The following is a 19,829-nucleotide window of genomic DNA, read 5'->3' as shown; positions in this document are numbered from 1 at the left end:
AGGCTCCTCGTTTTGGCTCAGGCACCACGTGGTGCCGCGCAGAGGTACCCTTTGTACCGGCCTGCTTCCAGATCGCCCTGTAACTCCGCCTGCAACGAAAAGGAAAACATTACAACGCTCAGAAAAAACCCCCTCCAACCACGCCTACGCCGGGTAAGCGGTAGGGAGGGAAAAGGCGAGGTGGGCGACAAAAGAGGTCGCCAGTGAGGGTGGGGGAAGGCTAAATAGCCTCCCCCTCACACCTGGGCCCGGAAGTGACGCGCATTGCGCGTCACTTCCGGCCCTGACACGAAGGGGGGCACCAGTCTGTGTCCCTGCCCCCCCCCGAAGGAGGGAGTGGGGAGGGGTGACCGGGGCCCCGGGGCCACTAAGGCGCCGACCGCCGAGTGGCCCCCTGCGGGGGCCGCGGTCAGCAGCATAGTACCCCCAGGGGCACCCCGCTTTCCCCCCTCCCCCAAATTAGGTTACCCAATGAAAACACAAGAAACAGTTGTAAGTGGGTAACAAATGCTGCAGGTTTATTACATAATTCCAGTATATGTAATAGGTGGGTTATCTTACGGGCGATCCAAGGGCAGGCGGCCATCTACTTCACCTGCCCGCCTGATGAGCCGGGCAGCACGGGAACGACCCGCAAGTGCTGCCCCCCAAGTGATTCTTTTTTACGATCACGTGCCGTTGAAATTCTACTCACACCCCCCCTCTCGGGGCGGAGCGTCGCATAGCAAGCCCCCGGTTGTTCAGGCCCACAACCGCCCACAGGCCTAGCGGGGCGCCGACCGGCTTCCGGGACCTCTCTGGAGGCTCCTCGTTTTGGCTCAGGCACCACGTGGTGCCGCGCAGAGGTACCCTTTGTACCGGCCTGCTTCCAGATCGCCCTGTAACTCCGCCACAGCCCTGGAGGCGGCTAACCGTCGCAGCCAGGGCCCCCCACCAACCCGCTATAGTCTTACCTGCACCTCTCCTATCTAGGGCTTCCTGCAACTAGCTGGAAGGGAACCATCCCTGCAGACAGAAGAGTTTGACATTCTGCCACCTCATGACAGTTTGACAGTGCTCGCGGGACTCGAACCCTTGTCCTGTGAGACCATTACAACCGTAGGCACAAGACTTATTGAGCTATGGCTCCTGGTTAAAGAAGAGTTTGAAATTTTGCCAACTTATGACACTTTGACAGCGTTTGCGGGACTCGAACCCAAGACTTACCATTGAGCTATAGCTCCTGGTGTTGTAGATGGCCCCATCTAAGCCCCCAAGGCCCGAGACGCTATCCTAATCGGAATAGGGTCTGCTGAAATAAAGGACCCATTGGGCCTGGGGAGATGTGCCAAGAACTATTCGCCCCCCAAGCGGGCAGGTTACCCTCTTCACAATTCTGGGCCTGCCCTCTTAGGCTATGAAGGCGAGAAGGGGTTTACTTAACCTTTGGCCAGCCCCTCTGATTGCTAAACCCGGAGCACAGGAGTGCTCCTCGCTGCCAGCGCGTGACCATGGGCAAGGGGCGACTCCTGCCCCTGCCCACCATGCCCTATTCCTTATGGGAATTATGCCCCTACAGATCCCTCAGTGATGTAACCCCCTAGGCATACCAGCTTCGGGAATCTGTCCGGCTTAAACATTGCGTGCTGACAGTAAAGTTCACGCATTGAGGATTGACTAAGTCCTGCTACGCCCTTCCCATCATGCTCCTCAGAAGGAGGGTGGCGGGGGGTGCCCCCCACCACAACCCAGAGCATCCCCAGCGGTGCCAAATTCCTGCTCCGTTGAAGTGGAGATTTAGTGCACCCTGGGCGTGTCAAATGTACTATTGACATACTGTCCCCTTGCGATTGCCCCACTGACACCCCAGATACTGGGACAGCAGCACCCATGTTTGCTGGCAGCGCCCCTAGCGCGGTAACGTGTCCGTAAACCCGGATCCCAGTCTCCCGCAGCTGCGGTACGCGACCATTGAATCCGGTGGGGGCTACCCCCAACCGCAATGGTCCTCTAGACATTAAGAAAAGCCCTATTTTACCTGGGCCTATCTCCAAATGATGGTGGTTTCACCCAGCTGTAAGGCCCGCCTATGGAGCCTATTTACTTGTTTTGCTGCTCGGCCCCTTTATGGGTGGCCTCAGAATTAGGGCAACGTGCGTGCTCCCAGGGCACGGAGCTCCCAGAAAGCAGATGTCCGATACCCACACGCTGATACTTTCATCTGTTGCTAACTGCCCTACGGCTGGAAGCTTCCCAGGAACCGTAGACTTCGAGGTCCCACCCAAAGTGAACCATCGACTGGCGGGAACCCAGTGGTGGCAGGACCACATGGTACTCCATCCCCGCGTAGCTAACGCTTATTTGTGACGCCGGAGCAGGAGATGCCCCCTTAGTCTCAAGTTCTACCCCTAAAGGGTAACCTCGGGGGCGGACAAGTCTGTGGGAACCAACCGGAAACTTTGGTGCAAATACCGGCCCTATTCTGAATGTTGCGAATGCTGCATGGTCCATAATGCCCTGACGCCATGAGGCTCTACGTAGTGTTCACCAAACTTTTTGAACGACCACACCCTTGCTATATAACAACTATACCACCCACAAGCGCCCTGGCTAAAGCGCGGGTGGAAGGTCCTCACTGAAGCAACCCGAAATCTGTCTTTGGTTGCAGAGGAATGCCCCCCAAAGTACACCTGGACCTATATGGTTCTTTCAGCTACTTCTCCTGCAGGCCTAACTCTTGGTTATGGTGCCCAGCTCAGTGTGCTGCAGGCTAATCGGCTTAACAATGAACTATCGGTGGGTTTGAGACAGAGGGACACTCCAAGACACCGAAATAACCACGGGTTAAAATCTGCTCGCGAGCGGCGCACCCGCAACCACTTGGTCAATCACGCCGGTAACCTATGTGGTGACCACTTATTCTTTTGCCTCTAAGTCAGTGCGACCCCGTATCCAATGCGATTGGGGCACTGAGCTACACCCATATCTACACCCATCTAGTGGCTCAAACCAGACTTCCTTTAGCATTCGATAATAACTACCATTCTATCTCGGTTGCGTTGCCCTTCGCGACTAGGCACCCACCTGGGTGTCTAGGTTACAGTCATATATGTGTGATCTCCCCAATATCAGTGCCACTATGAGTGACAGTTGAAGGCGGCCCACATAAGCATGTTGGCGGGGCAGAATTGCGGGATTAAGCCTACCTATTTTAGACTGTCGGCAGCAACCCGTGTTTAACTGTTACTAACATGGCAATGACCGTTCTACGTTAGGGCTATCCCCACTTTGGTGCGCCCTGCCCAAGGACGGATGCACTTGGGAGCGCGATGCCGTAAGCAATGGGGGTGGGTGTAAAAACAACAACAACAAACGACCCAAGCCCCCTTTCAGCAAAAGGTTGGAGACGAGGGACACGTGGTCACGTGTGGTCAGGATCGGACAGCGCGACCCTTGCTGTAAATAGCACTTTTATATCGCCCGAACTCGACCCGAAGGTATGACAGCGCTGTGCATGAGCAACAAATTTACACACCTATTCGGGCACGGGAGTGAGATCATGAGCCGCCATGTCTGTGACCCTCGGGAAACCAGGCATACCAGGTCCAGCAGCTCGCATACATATTCGGGCACGGCGATATTTAATGATTTACCCACCGTCACAACCCCAGCGCGAACTCGCTCCGAGGTATTGGCGCGCAGTTCATGAGCTCCGTATTTACATACATAATCGGGCCCGGGGAGATTAAGTGATCTGCCCGCAGTCACAGCGCGACTCGCCCGACGGTATATGAAGCGCAGTCCATGCGCCCCGTATCTACATACCTATTCGGGCACGGAGTAGGATCATGAGCCGCCAGGATTCGCGACCCTTGGGCGCCCAGGTAGAGCAGGCCCAGCAGCACGCATGCGTATTCGCGACCCTCGGGGGCCCAGGTAGACCAGGCCCAGCAGCACGGCTGCATATCTGGGCCTGGGGTGATCAGTGATTTGCCCACATCACAACCACAGCGTGAACTCGATCCGAAGGTAATGGCGCGCAGTTCATGAGCACCGCATATACCTACATCCTTGGGCACGAGGATATTAAATTATCAGCCCAGAGTCACAGCGTGACCCGCCCGAAGGTGTATGGAGTGCAGTGCATGAACCCCGTATTAACATACCTATTCGGGCACGGTGGATTAGTGATTAGCGCAAACCGTAATGGCGCGAAATTATTAGAGCGCCGGACACGAGCACCGGCCAGGTAACCCACTCGGGTGCAGGGGGTGTCGAGATGGCCGGCATCAACTGATGCGCGCGAATGTGTACACGAGCAAATTCTTGTGAATAAAACATGCACTTGCATCATGTGTCTGCATTATAGGAAGCCGGCCAATACATGTTGCATACTTATCTAGCACATGACCGTACTTACTCCCGAAAACGAAGATGATTGCGTGGAGCGTCCGTTGGCGTTCGGCGTCCCGTCAAATAGGCTGCATCCGACCGCAATCCGGCCAGAGCGGAACTGTAAAACAAACCATCGTTAGCAAAGAGTCAACCAAGACCACGAGCCGCCCCACAATTGGCCCCTTTACAAATTGCCACAGTCGCGGGGCGCTTTCGCCGGCTCAGCGTATGGAGCTGAAAGGCCCTAACGTCAAGCCCCAATTATTCGCGAGGCCAAACAACATGTTCGCGCGAAGCCTTTGTTGATCACGCTGCTGCTGCGCACCCAGCCAACTGAGCCCGGACGCAAGCACCGCACCCCCTGACTCAGTTCATGAGAACGCGCAATTTGGAGCGCTGGACCCAAGCTACCTGCCGCACATGCATGCGCGGGGCACGTCGAAGTTCCTTAAACATTGATGTGCGCCAACGTATTGGAGCGCCGTGTACGAGCGCCGTGCCCCATGACTTGAGGTGGAAGGGGGTGTCGCAATGACCTGGGTCACCTAATGTGCGCGAATATGGGCACGAGCGACATCACGTGAACAATGCATGCACCCGAATCATAAATCCGTCTTATCGGCAGCCCGTGCATGTTTACATAATGCCAAACCGACCCGAAGGAATTTGCGTCAGATTCATCCCCGAATCATGCATCTGCCTTAATGCAATCTATGCATCGCTCATCAGCCCGTATGGCAGCCCACCAATGCCTATTGCACAATATATAGCGTGAAATCTCCCCACGGTATTGGAACGCCTTACATGAGCATTGTATTCACCTTACACAGAGCACTGGGAGAGCGCTTTACGTGAGCGTCGTATTTACATTACACAAGGCACTGGGGGTTCAATACCGTAATAAACGATCGAATACGAAATTGACCCGAGGTTATCATACAGCTTCAAGCACGCGGTGCCGGGAATGGTTCTACAGTGTTAAGAGCGCTTACTCAGTACGACGTTCAAATTCAAGCATCGGGTGCAGTGTAAAGGAGGGCTGTGTGCCAGTAAATTCTCGCGCGCGAGGGCGCCCCTGCGGTATTATGGAGCGCTGCAGCGTTCACAATACCGCCAAGGCACCAAAGTCCAGCAAGCCTCTTTAAATTTAGGCCCACTGCGAAGCGAACGCGCCCCCGAGAAGGTATAGGAGCGAAATCTTGTGAACAATGCAAGCACTGGTATCATGGATCTGCCTACGTAAGCAGCCGGCAATTACACGTTGCATACTTGTATAGCGTGAACTCGACCTGAAGGTATTGGAGCGCTTTACATGAGTGCCGTATTTACATTACGCATTCAGGCACGGGGAGATTAAGTGATTTGGCAAGAAACCGAGGAAGTGGACACGACCCAAGATGATCGAACTCTGGTTACCAGCACCAAAATCGGCAGTCCCGCCGAGGCTCATCCCTTCCGCTTTCTACCTGACCTGCTCGTTCAAATCCCATGCTAACTGCACTCCCAAACCAATGAACTCTCCATTGGACGATAGGTGCACCCCTTTGAAAGGCTGCTAAAATTGCTGCAAATTTATATAGCGCGAGCTCGACCCGACGGTATTGGAGCGCTATACACGCGCACCGTATTTACAATAAGCATTTAGCCAAGGGGAGCTTAAATGATTTGGCCGGGATCACAGGATGTGGACGCGACCCGAGATGATTGAACCTTGGGTTCCAGCACCAAAATCGGCAGTCTAGCCTAGGCACCCCATCCCTACAACTTCAATCGGTGCGAGTTCACCCGAGGGTAGGAACGCCTTAAACAGCCCCGTAGTTACCTTATCCGTCCAGGCACTGGGAGAATAAGTGATTTGCCTCCGAACACAGGGTGTGGACGCGCCTAAGAGGTTCGCAACCTGCAAACCACACCTTTGGCGGCCGCGCGACATCCTCATCGCGGCGTGATAGAGGCGGTATTTGAGCGCTTTACATGAGTGCCCTAATTACATTACCCAACCAGGCACTAGGCGCATAAGTCAACCGATGATATGCCTTTGATCACCGGGCCACGCAGGTGCTCTAATGTCCTAATCACCATCTAAATTTACACATCGGGGCCGTGAATAATTTAAACTCGCGTAAATGCTTGTTTCTTGTTGGGCACGGGGAGATTAAGTGAATTGCCCCGAATCACGGGATGTTTTGCCGACGCCGAGGCTCGAACCTGGTTCCTATTTCCAATGTCGGCAGCTCTGGCCGTTACGCCACAACCTCTTTTTCTCACGCTGATATTGGTGAAAAAGACACCGTTTTAGAGATTAGGGTTTAAAGGATCTACAAAGCAGTGTTCATTATGGTACTTCTTTGTTTGACCTCTCAGATAGCAATGAGTTCATTTACCAGCTGTTGGGCTCGTATTTACATTAACTGGTTAATAGTTGCATCGCTTACTATAAGGAGACCCGTTTTAATCTTTAATTAAAATAATGCCTACAATATGCAATATGAACGTCAGGAGAGCACAAGGTAAAGCCCCCTGTCACTGCGGCCGCCCGGTATCAGAGGACCTGGACAAACAGGCCGAACTAGGCTGGCTCCCTCTCGCATACCTCTGCACGCATACCCGGTAAGCGCTGCCTGCCTCCCGGTTCTGTCGTGCACCACAATCACGCCCAGCACGCTCAGCCCCCGTGGACGTCAGGCGAGCAGCCTAATTATGGCCGTGGAGGGAGGGGGGAGCTTGTTTTATGAGGCAGGGTACCCCCAGAACGCCAACCCGTATCCGAGGTTCGAACCCGGTTCCCGAAGCTCCAAGGACGGGCGCAGATCCCCCACACAACCCCCCCCCCCCCCGACCAGCCGTGAGCACCAGGTGAGGCAGGGTGTCCGCGCGAAACCGCGCGTTAGCCGACAGCCTCCCAGATCCCACAATGGGCCGTGCAGCCATCCCGTCCACAGCGCATCGTGCGAGGGGTGGGGGGTTGTTACGCCCACGCAACCGGACTTGCCACTCACACCGCATCCCTAACGAGGCCCTGCGCCCTCTTGGCCCAACTTGCGCCCTCCCCGCCCGTGGCCATCCGGGCCACAGGGCCCCGTCAACCTGGTACTGCCCAGGGACGGGGCCGGGGCGGGAAGGGTGAAGCAAGACTCACCGTAGTGCAAACGCATGATGGCGATGGGGCCCGCGAGGCGATGACGACGGCAACGATCCCGAGACAGCGACCGATCAAAAGGCGAGGTGGGCGACAAAAGAGGTCGCCAGTGAGGGTGGGGGAAGGCTAAATAGCCTCCCCCTCACACCTGGGCCCGGAAGTGACGCGCATTGCGCGTCACTTCCGGCCCTGACACGGAGGGGGGCACCAGTCTGTGTCCCTGCCCCCCCCCGAAGGAGGGAGTGGGGAGGGGTGAACGGGGCCCCGGGGCCACTAAGGCGCCGAGTGGCCCCCTGCGGGGGCCGGGGTCAGCGGCAGGTACTGGGGGGCAGTTACCAGGCCTGCTCTTCACTGAACGGAAGAGTTACTTACCTTCAGTAACAATATATCTGGTAGAGACACAGTCTAGCCGCAGATTCCTTAACTTAGAATATCTCCCCAGGCGTCAGACTGGATCCGGAAAGTCTTTTTCCCAAGCAATACCTCTGTATGCCGGGAGGCGGCGTCACCCGGCTCCGTCCTGACGTCGTCCACGAAAGTGACGTCAATGGAGCCATATATGCCCCTCCCGGTGTGCTGACGTCAGTTTTCTACAGGAAACGTTTCCGTGCCACAACACGGAGCCATGCAAAAACTATGATAGCATAAGAACAGCGTGTGTTAAAAAAAAGAACAAAATTGTTGAAACAACGATAAGTAACATAAAAAAGAGAAACAATAGGAAGTTGAGAAAGCACCCAGTACCTGGAGGGACTAAAGGGAGCTCACAGAGCACTTGCTGCAAGCAAGGGCCCAACAAATTGCCAAGCCATGCCCCACCTCAAGGAGGTAACGGCCGCGGCACAAAAGATATGACAAGCCATATTGAAGCAACATGTTGCAAGACAAGTCGCTAGAAGTGAACAACCACCAGAAAGTTCACGACACACACCCTCCAGAGATTGAAGTACTGTAGCACCAAAGAGAACCCAACCGACTGCCATAGAAAGAAGGTGGCACAGGCATGGGCGGTGGGTGGGAATTAAAAACAGAACAACTCCACGTGTGAGGAACACAGGTGGAGCAACATGAGAAGGCAGTGAAAAGTATTGACCTCAACCACCTAAAAACGTGGACGGAGTGGAGAGCCAAAGGGCTCGAAAGCTGAACAACACCCCCTGCGCCAAAGGAAGGTGCGAAAACACGCCACTAACCAAATACTAGGACGGAGGGGAGGCCGAAGAGCCCCACGCAGAACACACTCTACCCCAGAGTGAGGTGCGAGAGTACACCACCAGAAGACCAAGGCCACCAGAAACGGTGGGGCTAGGTGGAAAAAACACCATATGAAATGGCCTTCGCAGAGCGGGGAGGATGGGCGGGCGTTTAGGCATCTGCGGCTAGACTGTTTCTACCAGATATATCGTTACCAAAGGTAAGTAACTCTTCCATCTGATAGAGACATCTAGCCGCAGATTCCTTAACTTAGAATAGATACCAAAGCCATACCCCATAGGAGGAGGGTTTGCGAAACAACCACCAAGTTCCAGGAGAACATATTCGTCAAAAGGTGGTCAAAACACGGTAGGAACCGCAATGTCAGGTCAACTGACATTAGACCCAGAAAACTCCGAAAGGAACATGACAACGGCAGAGCATACTGCCTGAACATACACCACAGTGGATGCCAAAATGATACCGCCTGAACATACACCACAGCGGATGCCAAAATCATACAGGGTACAGTCCGAAGACAGCCCGGCCAAGAACTGGAGCCGCAACAGGAGGCCTGTGTGTGTAAGAAAAAACACACATCGAATGTGCACCCCCTAGGACATGTGACAACAGTGGCAGGGCCGAACCCAGAGTCTAGTGCCAACAGAGACAAAAGAGTCACCATCGAGCAAAAGCTCAGTAGGTAGGCATGCAGCCAAACGTACCAAAAGGTACCACTGTGAGGGGACAACCTGCAAAGCCAGGAACACATAGGGGACTCTATCCCGAAGGAGAGAGTGAGCAAGAAGGCCTGATACTAGGGCAAAAAGAACCTAGCATGTGAGCACCCCCGTGGCATGTAGAACCTACGACATATAGACAAAGAGACAGAAATGTTTCCACATATACGTGAAGTGACGAAACCCTAAACAGGGAAGTCGCTCAATCGGTGCCACTGTACCTGTGTGTGACATAACAGTCATAGAACGCAGAAAAAAAAACCAACAGTACTCTGAGGGGGAAGAAACCTGGCCTCTCGTGAGGCAGGCGGAAACATAGATCACAATACTGCCAGTAAAGGATAGCGCAAAGGCACAGACAGAAGCCTGTCTCCAAAAAGCATACACCGCCATAGACCGACACCGTCTACCAACAAGGAGAATGTCAAGAAGAAGATATGCACAGTAATGCTACCTAAAGAAGCAACTGTGCCAGAAATGGTAGTAAGAACTCACCCCCAGAAAAACAGTTGGTGGGGTGCTCAACACCAGTGCCTCAAATGTGAGTAAGATCCCACACCCTGAGAAACAGCTGGGGTGGAGCACAGATCCAGTGGCAGAAAGTCATAGACAAGAGCCACCCCTTGAAGAACTAAGAAATATGCACAGGGCAGGAGCGGAAAAAACGAACCCCCTGTCCTGCAAGAAGCAAGGGACCAGGGACCCCGCTAGGGAAGTGGGGTAGGAGGCAACACACAGCCGAGACAAAGCCGACGGGAACTCCCCATGCCATAGGCAAGAACCCCGACAGTGTTTGAGCCACAAGAAAAGTCATAGAGCACAACCTGTGTGCACCAATACGGCGAGTATTTACAGAATACAGAAGAGACTGTTACGGAATGGAACAGAGGGACCTGCCCCCCAGGGGCGCATGTCCACCTGTAGACAGGCAAGACAGACACAGTGAGGCTACAAGAACACGCCAGGAAAAAACAGGCGTGACAAAACCCCAATGAAACAGCAGGGAAGGACGCCCCTACTGTGGTGGGGATGTACTACGGACCAACCGTAAACGACCCAGTGTAACCCCCGGAGAGAAACCAACTCCATGGATCTCACCAGAGGAGACATCCTACAACAGTAGGAAGAGTCAACTTGCGGCAAAACTTGCCGGGTAAGGAAGAGTAGCAATATAACTTTCAACAAATAACCCCCATAGGGTAAGGCACAGCCCTACAAAAGAAGGGTTCCTCTTGAGACAAGCTTGTGGGCAGAGGCTCAAAAGAAAGGTAAACACAGCTAAACCAGCTGTACCAGAATAAGGAAATAACACGGCTGGACAGCCACACAGCTCAGAACCGCTGTAACCCACAACGGGTAATAGAGAAGAAAGCGACGGCACCATCACAAAACCAAAAATCCTCAACGAGGATTAAAACCTTGGAAGAGCAAACATAGACAGGAGGTGCCTGACCGCCGAATAAGCATGGGCGTCAAAAAGAGTAACCCCATCAAATGGTAGATCTCTAAGCCGCTCCTGAACATGCTCTGGAAAAACGCCATCGCGCAACCATGCATGGCGGCGCATGACAACAGACCTGGCCATAGCCCGACCCACGGAGTCAGTGGTGTCCATGGCAGACCGAATCAAAAATTGCACCATATCATGGCCATCACGGATTATGCTGGTACTCTCTGGCAAGGAGGGGAGGAGCTGCTCGACAGAGTCCCAAAGGGCAAATGTAGCCCGAGGAAACACACACAACGTGTTTAGGGACCGGAGTCCCGCGCTGGCTGATGCAAACACATCGCGGCCACATGACTCCAACCATCGAGACTCCCGAGTGGGAGGATGAAACGGAACAGGAGTACTAGAGAGAGCTGCTTGAATCACAAATCCTCCAGCCACAGGCAGGGTCATCGGGAGCCGGGCGATGGCGATGTGCCATGTAGGAGAGTAGGGTCTGCTTCCTATGGTCACCCCCACTTTTTGCTTTTGCCTCACTGGTTTTCGACTTAGATGTGGCTGTGGGCCTGCTAATCAGACCCACAGCCCAGCTGTTCTCTCTCTAAATTCACACTATGTACTTTAGGTACATAACCCAATTGGTAATGATCACCTTATAGGGCCCTGTACAGTGTACCTTAGGTTCCCAGGGCATAGGTGTACCCAAGGCCTACCAGGGGCTGCAGCATGTATTATGCCACCCCTGGCTGGCCTCCCATCATGGCAAAACTGGCTGATCACTCAGCTGGGGCAAGGTCGTGTAATCACCCCTTGCTTAGGTATAGTATTCCTATACCTACCTTATATATAGACACATGGGTAACCTTTCAGTCACTCCAATGGCAGGCCTTAACAATCCTGAAGGCAGAGTGCTTGGTAACATGTGAGATGGTGCTCTGGCATGAGCTGAGCCTGTCTGCAGCTTTCGGAACCATGTCCTTATAGCTGTTCTATGATATCGCCTACCATATACTCTTAAAGTACCTTATAATCCTCGCGGTTATGGTAACTATGGTTTGGCTTTATCAAAACATGTCGTGTAAGGTGTCTAACACTTTGAATACTACCCCCACACCATTTCCGGCGATGAGGATAGTATTCTAGAGGGAGAAGAGATGTTGAAGAACTACTACCCGGTTAAAGTTAACCAGAGCCCCAGCATCACAAAATGGATGCTGCTGCCACAGACACAAGTCTGACCTCCTGCTGCTGGGAGTCCTTCCAGCGAGGGAGGCTTGGACAATAGGTTTCCTGCCTTGGGAGGTGCTAGCACCACCCTAGACAGGACTTAGTGTATTGAGGCAGGGAGGGATGAAAGAAACGAGACACTGCCTGGGGCACACAAGGTGTCCCATGCATAGTCCGGTTCAAACCGGTGCTGGGGCACTCCAGCCCCAGTCCTGGCGTGAAACTAGACAAAGGGAAGGGGGTGTAACCACCACCTCCCTGGTCCCACCCATAGGAGGGACCTAGCAGGTAACCCAGCCCCCCAGATTAGTATAAGAGTGGGAGCTGAGTCCCTAGGACTTTGGATTATCCTGAAAAACTGCAACTTGAACAGAAACTCTGGACCTTCGACATTCGACTACGGAAGAAGACTGAAGAATCTCCCTTGTGGCCAAGGAGTGGCCACCCTGTGCAAACAGGCACCACCAAGCGACCTGCCGTTTGCTTTGCCCAAGTTCTACGAGGAACCGACTGCAGAGCCCGACCAGCGCCTTGACTTCCAGACTTCACCGACCCTGATCCACATCCACAGCAAAGCTGAGATCCGTGGAGGAGACGAGAGACGTGGGACCGGCTACCTGGGAAAATTGGCTACTAGCTTCCAGTGCAGCTTCTGAGGCATCCTCGAAGTTGTGCTCGGGGGATTGAGAAGCCCCAACCCCGAGCACCATCTGCACCGAAGATCAGCCCTCCACACTCCACGAGTTCTGCGTGGGGTCCTTCTGCATTTCCCTGCTCGACGCGTCTGTCCGGTTACTGGCCCGTTGGCTAGTAGCCTCAGTGACGACGAACTCTTAACTTTCCACCGCTGGTTTGGCTCCTCCAGACTGGCCCTTGCTTCCCTGCGAAAGAGAAGCACCTCAGGCCTTCCTGGTCTGCAACAGAAGCGAATCCTTCATCCTGCGTGGGTTGCGCTTGCCAAGGCTTGTTGGGTCCGAACTCGACAACGACGCTGCCAACAGCAAGAGCCCTCGTGGGACAGCTCGCCTCCTGGTTCTGGTCGTCCTCGACGCCTCCTGGTACCCGTGGCTGCTGCGACAAGCTTCACCTCTTCACCTGCATCTTCACAACATCGCCTGGTTCCTTCCTGGTTCCTTCCCGGCTCCTGGCTGGTGACCTAGACTCTGTCCCCTCTGCTTGCAGGTATCCTCCTTCTTGATTCCAACCTTGGAATCCACCGGACACTCTTCACTGACTGCCTGTCAGCACCTTTTCTTCAGGCATCCATAGGAGTCGACGACGAAACCCGACGCAAGTTCACACCTATGCACCCGCAGCCCGTGGGCTAGGTAAACTGAGTACTCCGGTGCTCACAAGGGTATTGACTATCCTAGGGTCTAGTTTCCAAGTTTCTAACTCCTAGCTCTTTCCGAAGTGTCCTAAAACTCTTTATTTCTAAACATCACTATTTCTATCGACTTTAACGCATTACGCGTGAGTGTTTCCACTCTGCACCTGAATCCCGTGGGCCTCCCACTGCCTAGTAACTGGTAGTATAGTGTAGCCCCAGCGATTCCCTAGGCCTAGGCCTAACCTGTGTTCGTGACAGTGGTCCTTATACCACTTACTTAGTATATTTGTTTGTGTGGCCCCTAGGGCCTAACTGTATTACTTACCTGTGTGACTTATGTATGCTTAAATAAGACTGTGTTGTACTTACCTCGAATCTCATAAAGAGTGCTGAGGGTATTTTGACTAGAATAAATGCATTCTATTTTCATATATATCTGTTGTGGTGTCCTTTCATTTGGTATTCAAGGGATTGCAAATAGTATAACAGTTGGCTTCACATGCCATACAGAGTTTAGCCTAAGACTGCTCTTGTCCATGCTACCACTAGGATAGCTGGTCTATAAGGTTGACTTTACAACCAATCACCATAAGGGTTGTTTGGACTGATACAGGGTGTACACTAGAACTAGTGACATCATATATCAGGCCATCTTCTCACATGCCACAGCACGATCCACGGGGTCCCCCGAAGAGTGGCTCGCCCACGCCCTGAGAAGGATGTCAGATAATGACTCCGTAAATGGCAACAATGACTCCATGTCCCCCTCGCCCCGATGGAGAAGATCCATCAAGGGCTCCGAAGGCCTAGAGACTGAGAACGGCTGCATCCTCAAAATGTCTGCAGCCCTGCAAACAGCCCTGATAAACGTCCCACTAGCCTCCGTGGCCCCGCGAGGCGGTGACAGCAAGTCATTAGTAGGTGACGGATGCAAGCTAATCTGGTCACGTAACAGTGGCTCAGCAAAAGGATGAGAAGGCCAGTGCCCCACTGATGCGTGCCGGAGAGCGTTGAAACGACTCAGGGGGTTGAGAATCCACTGGGACCACATCCTCCACCAATAAAGCCAAAGATGGTACCGGGGTCGAACGGCGTCGAGCCGACGTCGACCCGGCGTGGGCGACCTCCGAAAAGGCCTCGACTGGCGGAGAGGAGCATGCATTGTCGACCTCCGTAAAGCCTCGACCGTCCGAGTCGAGCCGGCGTCGCCGACCTCCCAAAAGGCCTCGACCGGCTGAGTTGAGCCGGTGAACTCCGAAAAGGCCTCGACCGGCCGAGTCGAGCCGGTGTCGACGACCTCCGAAAAGGCCTCGATCGGCCGAGTCGAGCCATTGTCGATGACCTCCGAAAAGGCCTCGACCGGCCGAGTCGAGCCGGTGTCTGTGACCTCTGAAAAGGCCTCGATCGGCCGAGTCGAGCCGGTGTCGACGACCTCCAAAAAGGCCTCGACCGACTGGAGTCGGACCGGCGACGACAACATCTGCCGAGGTGGAAACCTGCGGGGAGAGAGTGCGCTGAAGCGGTGTCGTGCACCACACCGCAGCCACCTCCAGCGATGCCACAGAGAGCCTCGGAAGGCTATGCGACGGCGCTGTGGAAAGGCTAGACGGCGTGGGATGCCCCTCTGGGGCGTGTCCTGACATTGCGGCGACTCCGAAATCGGAGTCAGGGCACTCGGTCGGTGCCGAGAGTAAACCCGCCGGCGGAGACCCGACCTGAGTCCCTACCCCCACTGTGGGGCCCGAAGGTGTGCCAGGGAGGGGGGGGCATAGCAAGAAAGGACTGCAGGGCCCTGCAGTAGTCCTCCGTCTGAGGTCAAGTCGCCCAGCACCCGGAAATGGGGGATATGCGGGGCCCGACTCCTGGGAGCCTGAGTCCGGCAAAGACTGGGAGCCACGGGCCCCGACATGATGTCGACGCGAAGGTGTGAACGTTTATGGCGCCGGGTGAGGGCAGTAGGATAATGTAATCGGGCCTCGTCAGCTCTAGCAGGCCGATAACTTGCCAACCCGGTCACGTCTCACTGTAAGACGTGCAGGATGCAAGCCTGGCTACGGTTTACGTTTAAACAAAGGGTAAACCCAAAAAGTCGCTGGGACCTGGGTATCAAACAGTAGAAAGGAAATGGCTTTGTCTGAAACCGCGAGCACGACAGGTCATGGCAGCCGCCTAAGAGGCCGACTTCCTCCGTGATTAATTTCACTTGTCACACCGATGTCTTTCACGGCGTGTGATGTTGGAGTAAATAGTACCTCCTCGTTGATTTGATCATTATTAGTGTACTCCACCCCTAACAGTCCTTGGAGCCCACCAGGCCCTGCGCCCCCGGACGCGAACGTTCCAAGTGACTAGATGTCCTGTTTCTAATATGGTGCCTTCCCTTTCTGCTCCACCATTCTGTTTGTCCTGAGGAAGACCCCGCCAGTAAGGACTTCAGCAACCTACCTATGCTTAGGGGTCGAAACGTCGACATAAGACTTTGCCAATACCCACAATAGTGCAATGTGCACTGGTTTCTTTTGATTGTATATGGTTTTTGTCAAATCATCTATTTCTTCTGTGAATGAATTTCATACTGATTAATTGGCACAATACTGCGTGCCAAACAATTGATTTGTACGAGTATTATAAGTACTTTCATGTCACTTATCCTATTACCTTACCCCATCCATCACTCCCTTCCCTTATCCCGTGGCACCCCGCACTGATTGAATATTGTGAATCTTTTTCTACATAAATGTGTTCCCATCTAGGTGTGATTAAATAACACTTGGATGCTATTTCATTGTTGTAATATTCATTATTGTTGATTCTGTTCAGGCTTTTAAAGCATCTTTGTTCTGGGACCATTTCCTTTCTACGGCTACGGTTTACAGCATCGTCCAACTGGAGACTGACCACATTTGGGACCCTTGGGCACCATGAGTTGGGAACAGACATGAGCTTGAAATTGACCAATCTCAGCCCAAGGAGAGGTGGCCCCATCTGCATCTTTAAAAGGTTGCATATGTCATCAACTGTCATTGTTCCAATTGTAATCATGCTCATTAGTAGTATATGTCTAGTAGTTCACGTGTCCCTGTCTTGAAAAGGTTGCTGCTCATGTACCAAACCTGATGAATTAGTGCTGCAGGCCCACTAGTAGCATTTAACTTACAAACCGGGGACACATGTAGTGCACTTTACTAGCGAATAAGCCAATGTTACCATGTCTTAAGTATAGAGCATATGCACTTTAGCACTGGTTAGCAGTGCTAAAGTGCCCAGATTCCTAAAGCCAGCAGAAACAAAGTCAGCAGAAACAGCAAAAACAGGAGGTCTGAAGGCAAATCATTAGGGGAAACCACGCCAAGGATGTCAGGTCTAACAGCGTTCATGGCTAATGCTCAGAACAGAGATGCCTACAAGGGCTGTTCTGTATTTTCCTTCTAAGGATTTTGAGATGGCAGAATTGTAGTAAGTAAAGCTTTACTAGATACATTTGTGTAGAATTTCACCTATTTCAAATAAGTACACTTAACCTGTGTAACAAAAAAAAATCGCCTATTGCTGTGTGAACACTGTGGTAACTACATTTCAGGTGAAGTGAACTGAGCAGTCAATTTATAAGTTAAACCAAACTAGTTTATGACCGGTAGTAAGTACTTGGTAGGAAGTGTTCGCTAAAAAAGAGCCTTCACCCATTCAGTGCTTTCGAACACACTGATTTATATAAACATTTGAAAAAAGCTGTTTCAATGCAGCGGCGGCTCCTTCGCTAAGGTGCAGGAACGTCGCCCCACTGCACTGCTCGTTGAGCAGTGGAAAATTAAAATAAAATGATAACAAGAAGTTATTATCATTTTATGGCAGGCTTGCCACAGAGGGGGCAGGAGTGGTTTGCACTCCCTCCCTACATGCGCATGACGCTTTAACCAGCCCTTTAGGGCCGGCCAAACAGTCATGCGTGGTTGGCATGTTCTCCATTGGGCTGTGTCGCACAGCTCGTGGAGAACATGCCAAGCCTCCCCAGGCACAGCCTGAGTGGCCAAACAGGCCTCTCAGACCAATAATGACACTGCTCCTGCGTCTGGTCATGATTGGCTGGCATAGTCGGAAGCCTGGGTGATTCCGGTGCAGGCAGCCAGGAAGACGAGAAGACAGAGGAGAGTCGCGTGGCGAAAGAGGCAGCAGAGCTGGTAAGTTTATTTCTAATTTTTTTTCATCTTCAATCGCCCCCCCCCCCGTGCAGAGGCGCCCACCACTGATTCAATGATTGAAGAACTGGAAAGTTTTCGAAATTAGCCCGAGTCTAATCGCTACTTCATCCCTCCAATGAAATGTTGTCTCGTTGAGATGACCTTTTAATGCCTTTTACGAAACAGTTAAAACAATAACACTGCCTATTGTAAATTGTACTTTTTGGAATTGACCCACAAATCTTACAGGAAATAGATAACTTATAACAAAAACATTAACTCACCTCATTAGAAATTTACATAAATTCACAAAAGGCTCAATTTTGTATGGTTTTGCTGATGCAGAAAGTGCAGAATCAAATTGAACACAATGACCTACAAAATATAATAAAGTATCTGGTTATGAAAATGTCAAAAAGTAAAAACAAACGATATCACTTGTTAGGGCTTACACGCAAATTCAATAAAAGATTACATTTGCAACTGAAATGACAGACAGTTCTGACATAAGGCCATAAAAGACCCACTTGCCCTGGCATCAATTTCTAGCTCCTTCGACCTGTTTCACTCTATTTATCTCTAAGTCCACAATTCATTTTATAATACGTCCACTTCAACATAGCAGGGAAGATGCAAGTAACAGAACGTCTGTGGGAAAGAAACTGTGATTAATTTTAAACATACTTACTATTATAAGACGGGAAGTACTACTAGATTTTTATGCCGCATACTGCCTTGGCCAAATTGGAATTCTATCAGGATGTTCATAAAAACATATGTAGCATGTACCAAAAAATTCTAAGTGACATCGGATGACAGATATGGGGGAGAGGAACCATTTTGGAGTGTTCTTGTTTGTCCATACCAAAAATGACTAAGCCTTTGGATGCAATCTGGAGCAACAGTCGCAGACTGGGGGGTTGTGGTCGGATACTAAACACCACATGCTGATGTTATGTGGACCAAATAGTGGCATCTTGCAACACCCAAGGCAGAATTTAAACCCCAAGATTTCAGAACTGACATTTGACCAAGTCACTGTTGATGGGATATAAAACCTGCTCGGATAAAACTTCTCATTGTGTGGATTATTAACAATGACGTGTAAAAATGAACAGTGAAAAACTAAAAACGGGGAGAACATGAAATTGCGCAAATGCGTGCTGGAAAAAGATCAGCATTTCCAATGCTTTTCTAGTAGGCTGCAAACGTGAATGATTAATGGAGAAATAACAGCCAAAATAAAATAATAACAGAAGACATGATTTTTAAAAAGAGACATTTTTCCTTTGCACTAACTGTGCAAAACTGCGTACAATAACCTGTAGAGAAATGCAAAGCATTAACAATGAAGTTTTGTTGTGATATGATAATCACTTGTATATTTGTTTTTCCTAGACAAAAAGCACACTTTACTGTTCTGCAGAGAAGGCCACAAAAGTCTTTTTAGGTTTAATTTTCTCTCTAAAACGTAGACTGCAAAGAGATGTATTTTGTCCTTCGAGAATTCCGGACGATGGCCATGGTTGTGCAGAGGAAGTAATGAATGGTATTAATGGAATTTCCTTGCCAACTGAGAAAGTATTAATTTGGACAATCGTGTAAACGAATAAGTTACTTACCTTCGGTAACAATATATCTATAAGAAAGATACGTTAGTTATAGATTCCCTACCTTAGAATTACCCCCAGGCTTCAGACTGCATGAGGAAAGTTTTTCATCAGCAGTGTCCCTGCGCGTCAGAAGTTGGCGTCGGTCGACTCCGCGTTTGTCGTTGGCGCAGTGGTCTCCAGGATGACGTCAGGGTAGCTACATAGACGCAGCCCTCGCGTCAGTTCTGTACACGACTTTCCACGCCAGAAGCGCAGAGCCATGCAAGACACTGACCACTGGTGTATAAAACTAGGGCCCTGAAAGGAAGTGATTAACCCTAGAAGTCAGTTCGCAGAACGGGGAGGATGGGTGGGGAGGTAAGGAATCTATAACTAACCTATGTTTGTTACAGATATATTGTTACCGAAGGTAAGTAACTTGTTCATCTGAAAGAAACAGTTAGTTATAGATTCCTTACCTTAGAATAGATACCCCAGCAATACCAACCCAAGAGGTGGGTCTTGGAACTAAGTTCACACCAGAAAGTCCTGGAGAACAGAACGGCCAAAGAAGCAGTCTCTCCAGGACTTGACTGTCCAGGCACTAG

At 51.6% G+C, this 19,829-nt stretch overlaps 1 protein-coding gene across 1 annotated transcript in view; it reads right to left on the bottom strand.

The window, feature by feature from the left end:
- The window catches only part of PGAP1 (post-GPI attachment to proteins inositol deacylase 1), a 760,293-nt gene that overhangs the window by 171,734 nt on the left and 568,730 nt on the right, over positions 1-19,829 (bottom strand). The window contains exon 21 of the mRNA XM_085648756.1: positions 17,914-18,004. Within this exon, the coding sequence (XP_085504882.1) occupies positions 17,914-18,004 (91 nt within the window). The remainder of the gene's footprint in view (positions 1-17,913; positions 18,005-19,829) is intronic.

Source organism: Triturus cristatus, chromosome 3_2, assembly GCF_964204655.1.
Source record: "Triturus cristatus chromosome 3_2, aTriCri1.1, whole genome shotgun sequence".
Taxonomy (NCBI): Eukaryota; Metazoa; Chordata; class Amphibia; order Caudata; family Salamandridae; genus Triturus; species Triturus cristatus.
Note: the sequence above shows the minus strand (reverse complement) of the source record. Positions and strands in the feature narration are given on the sequence as shown.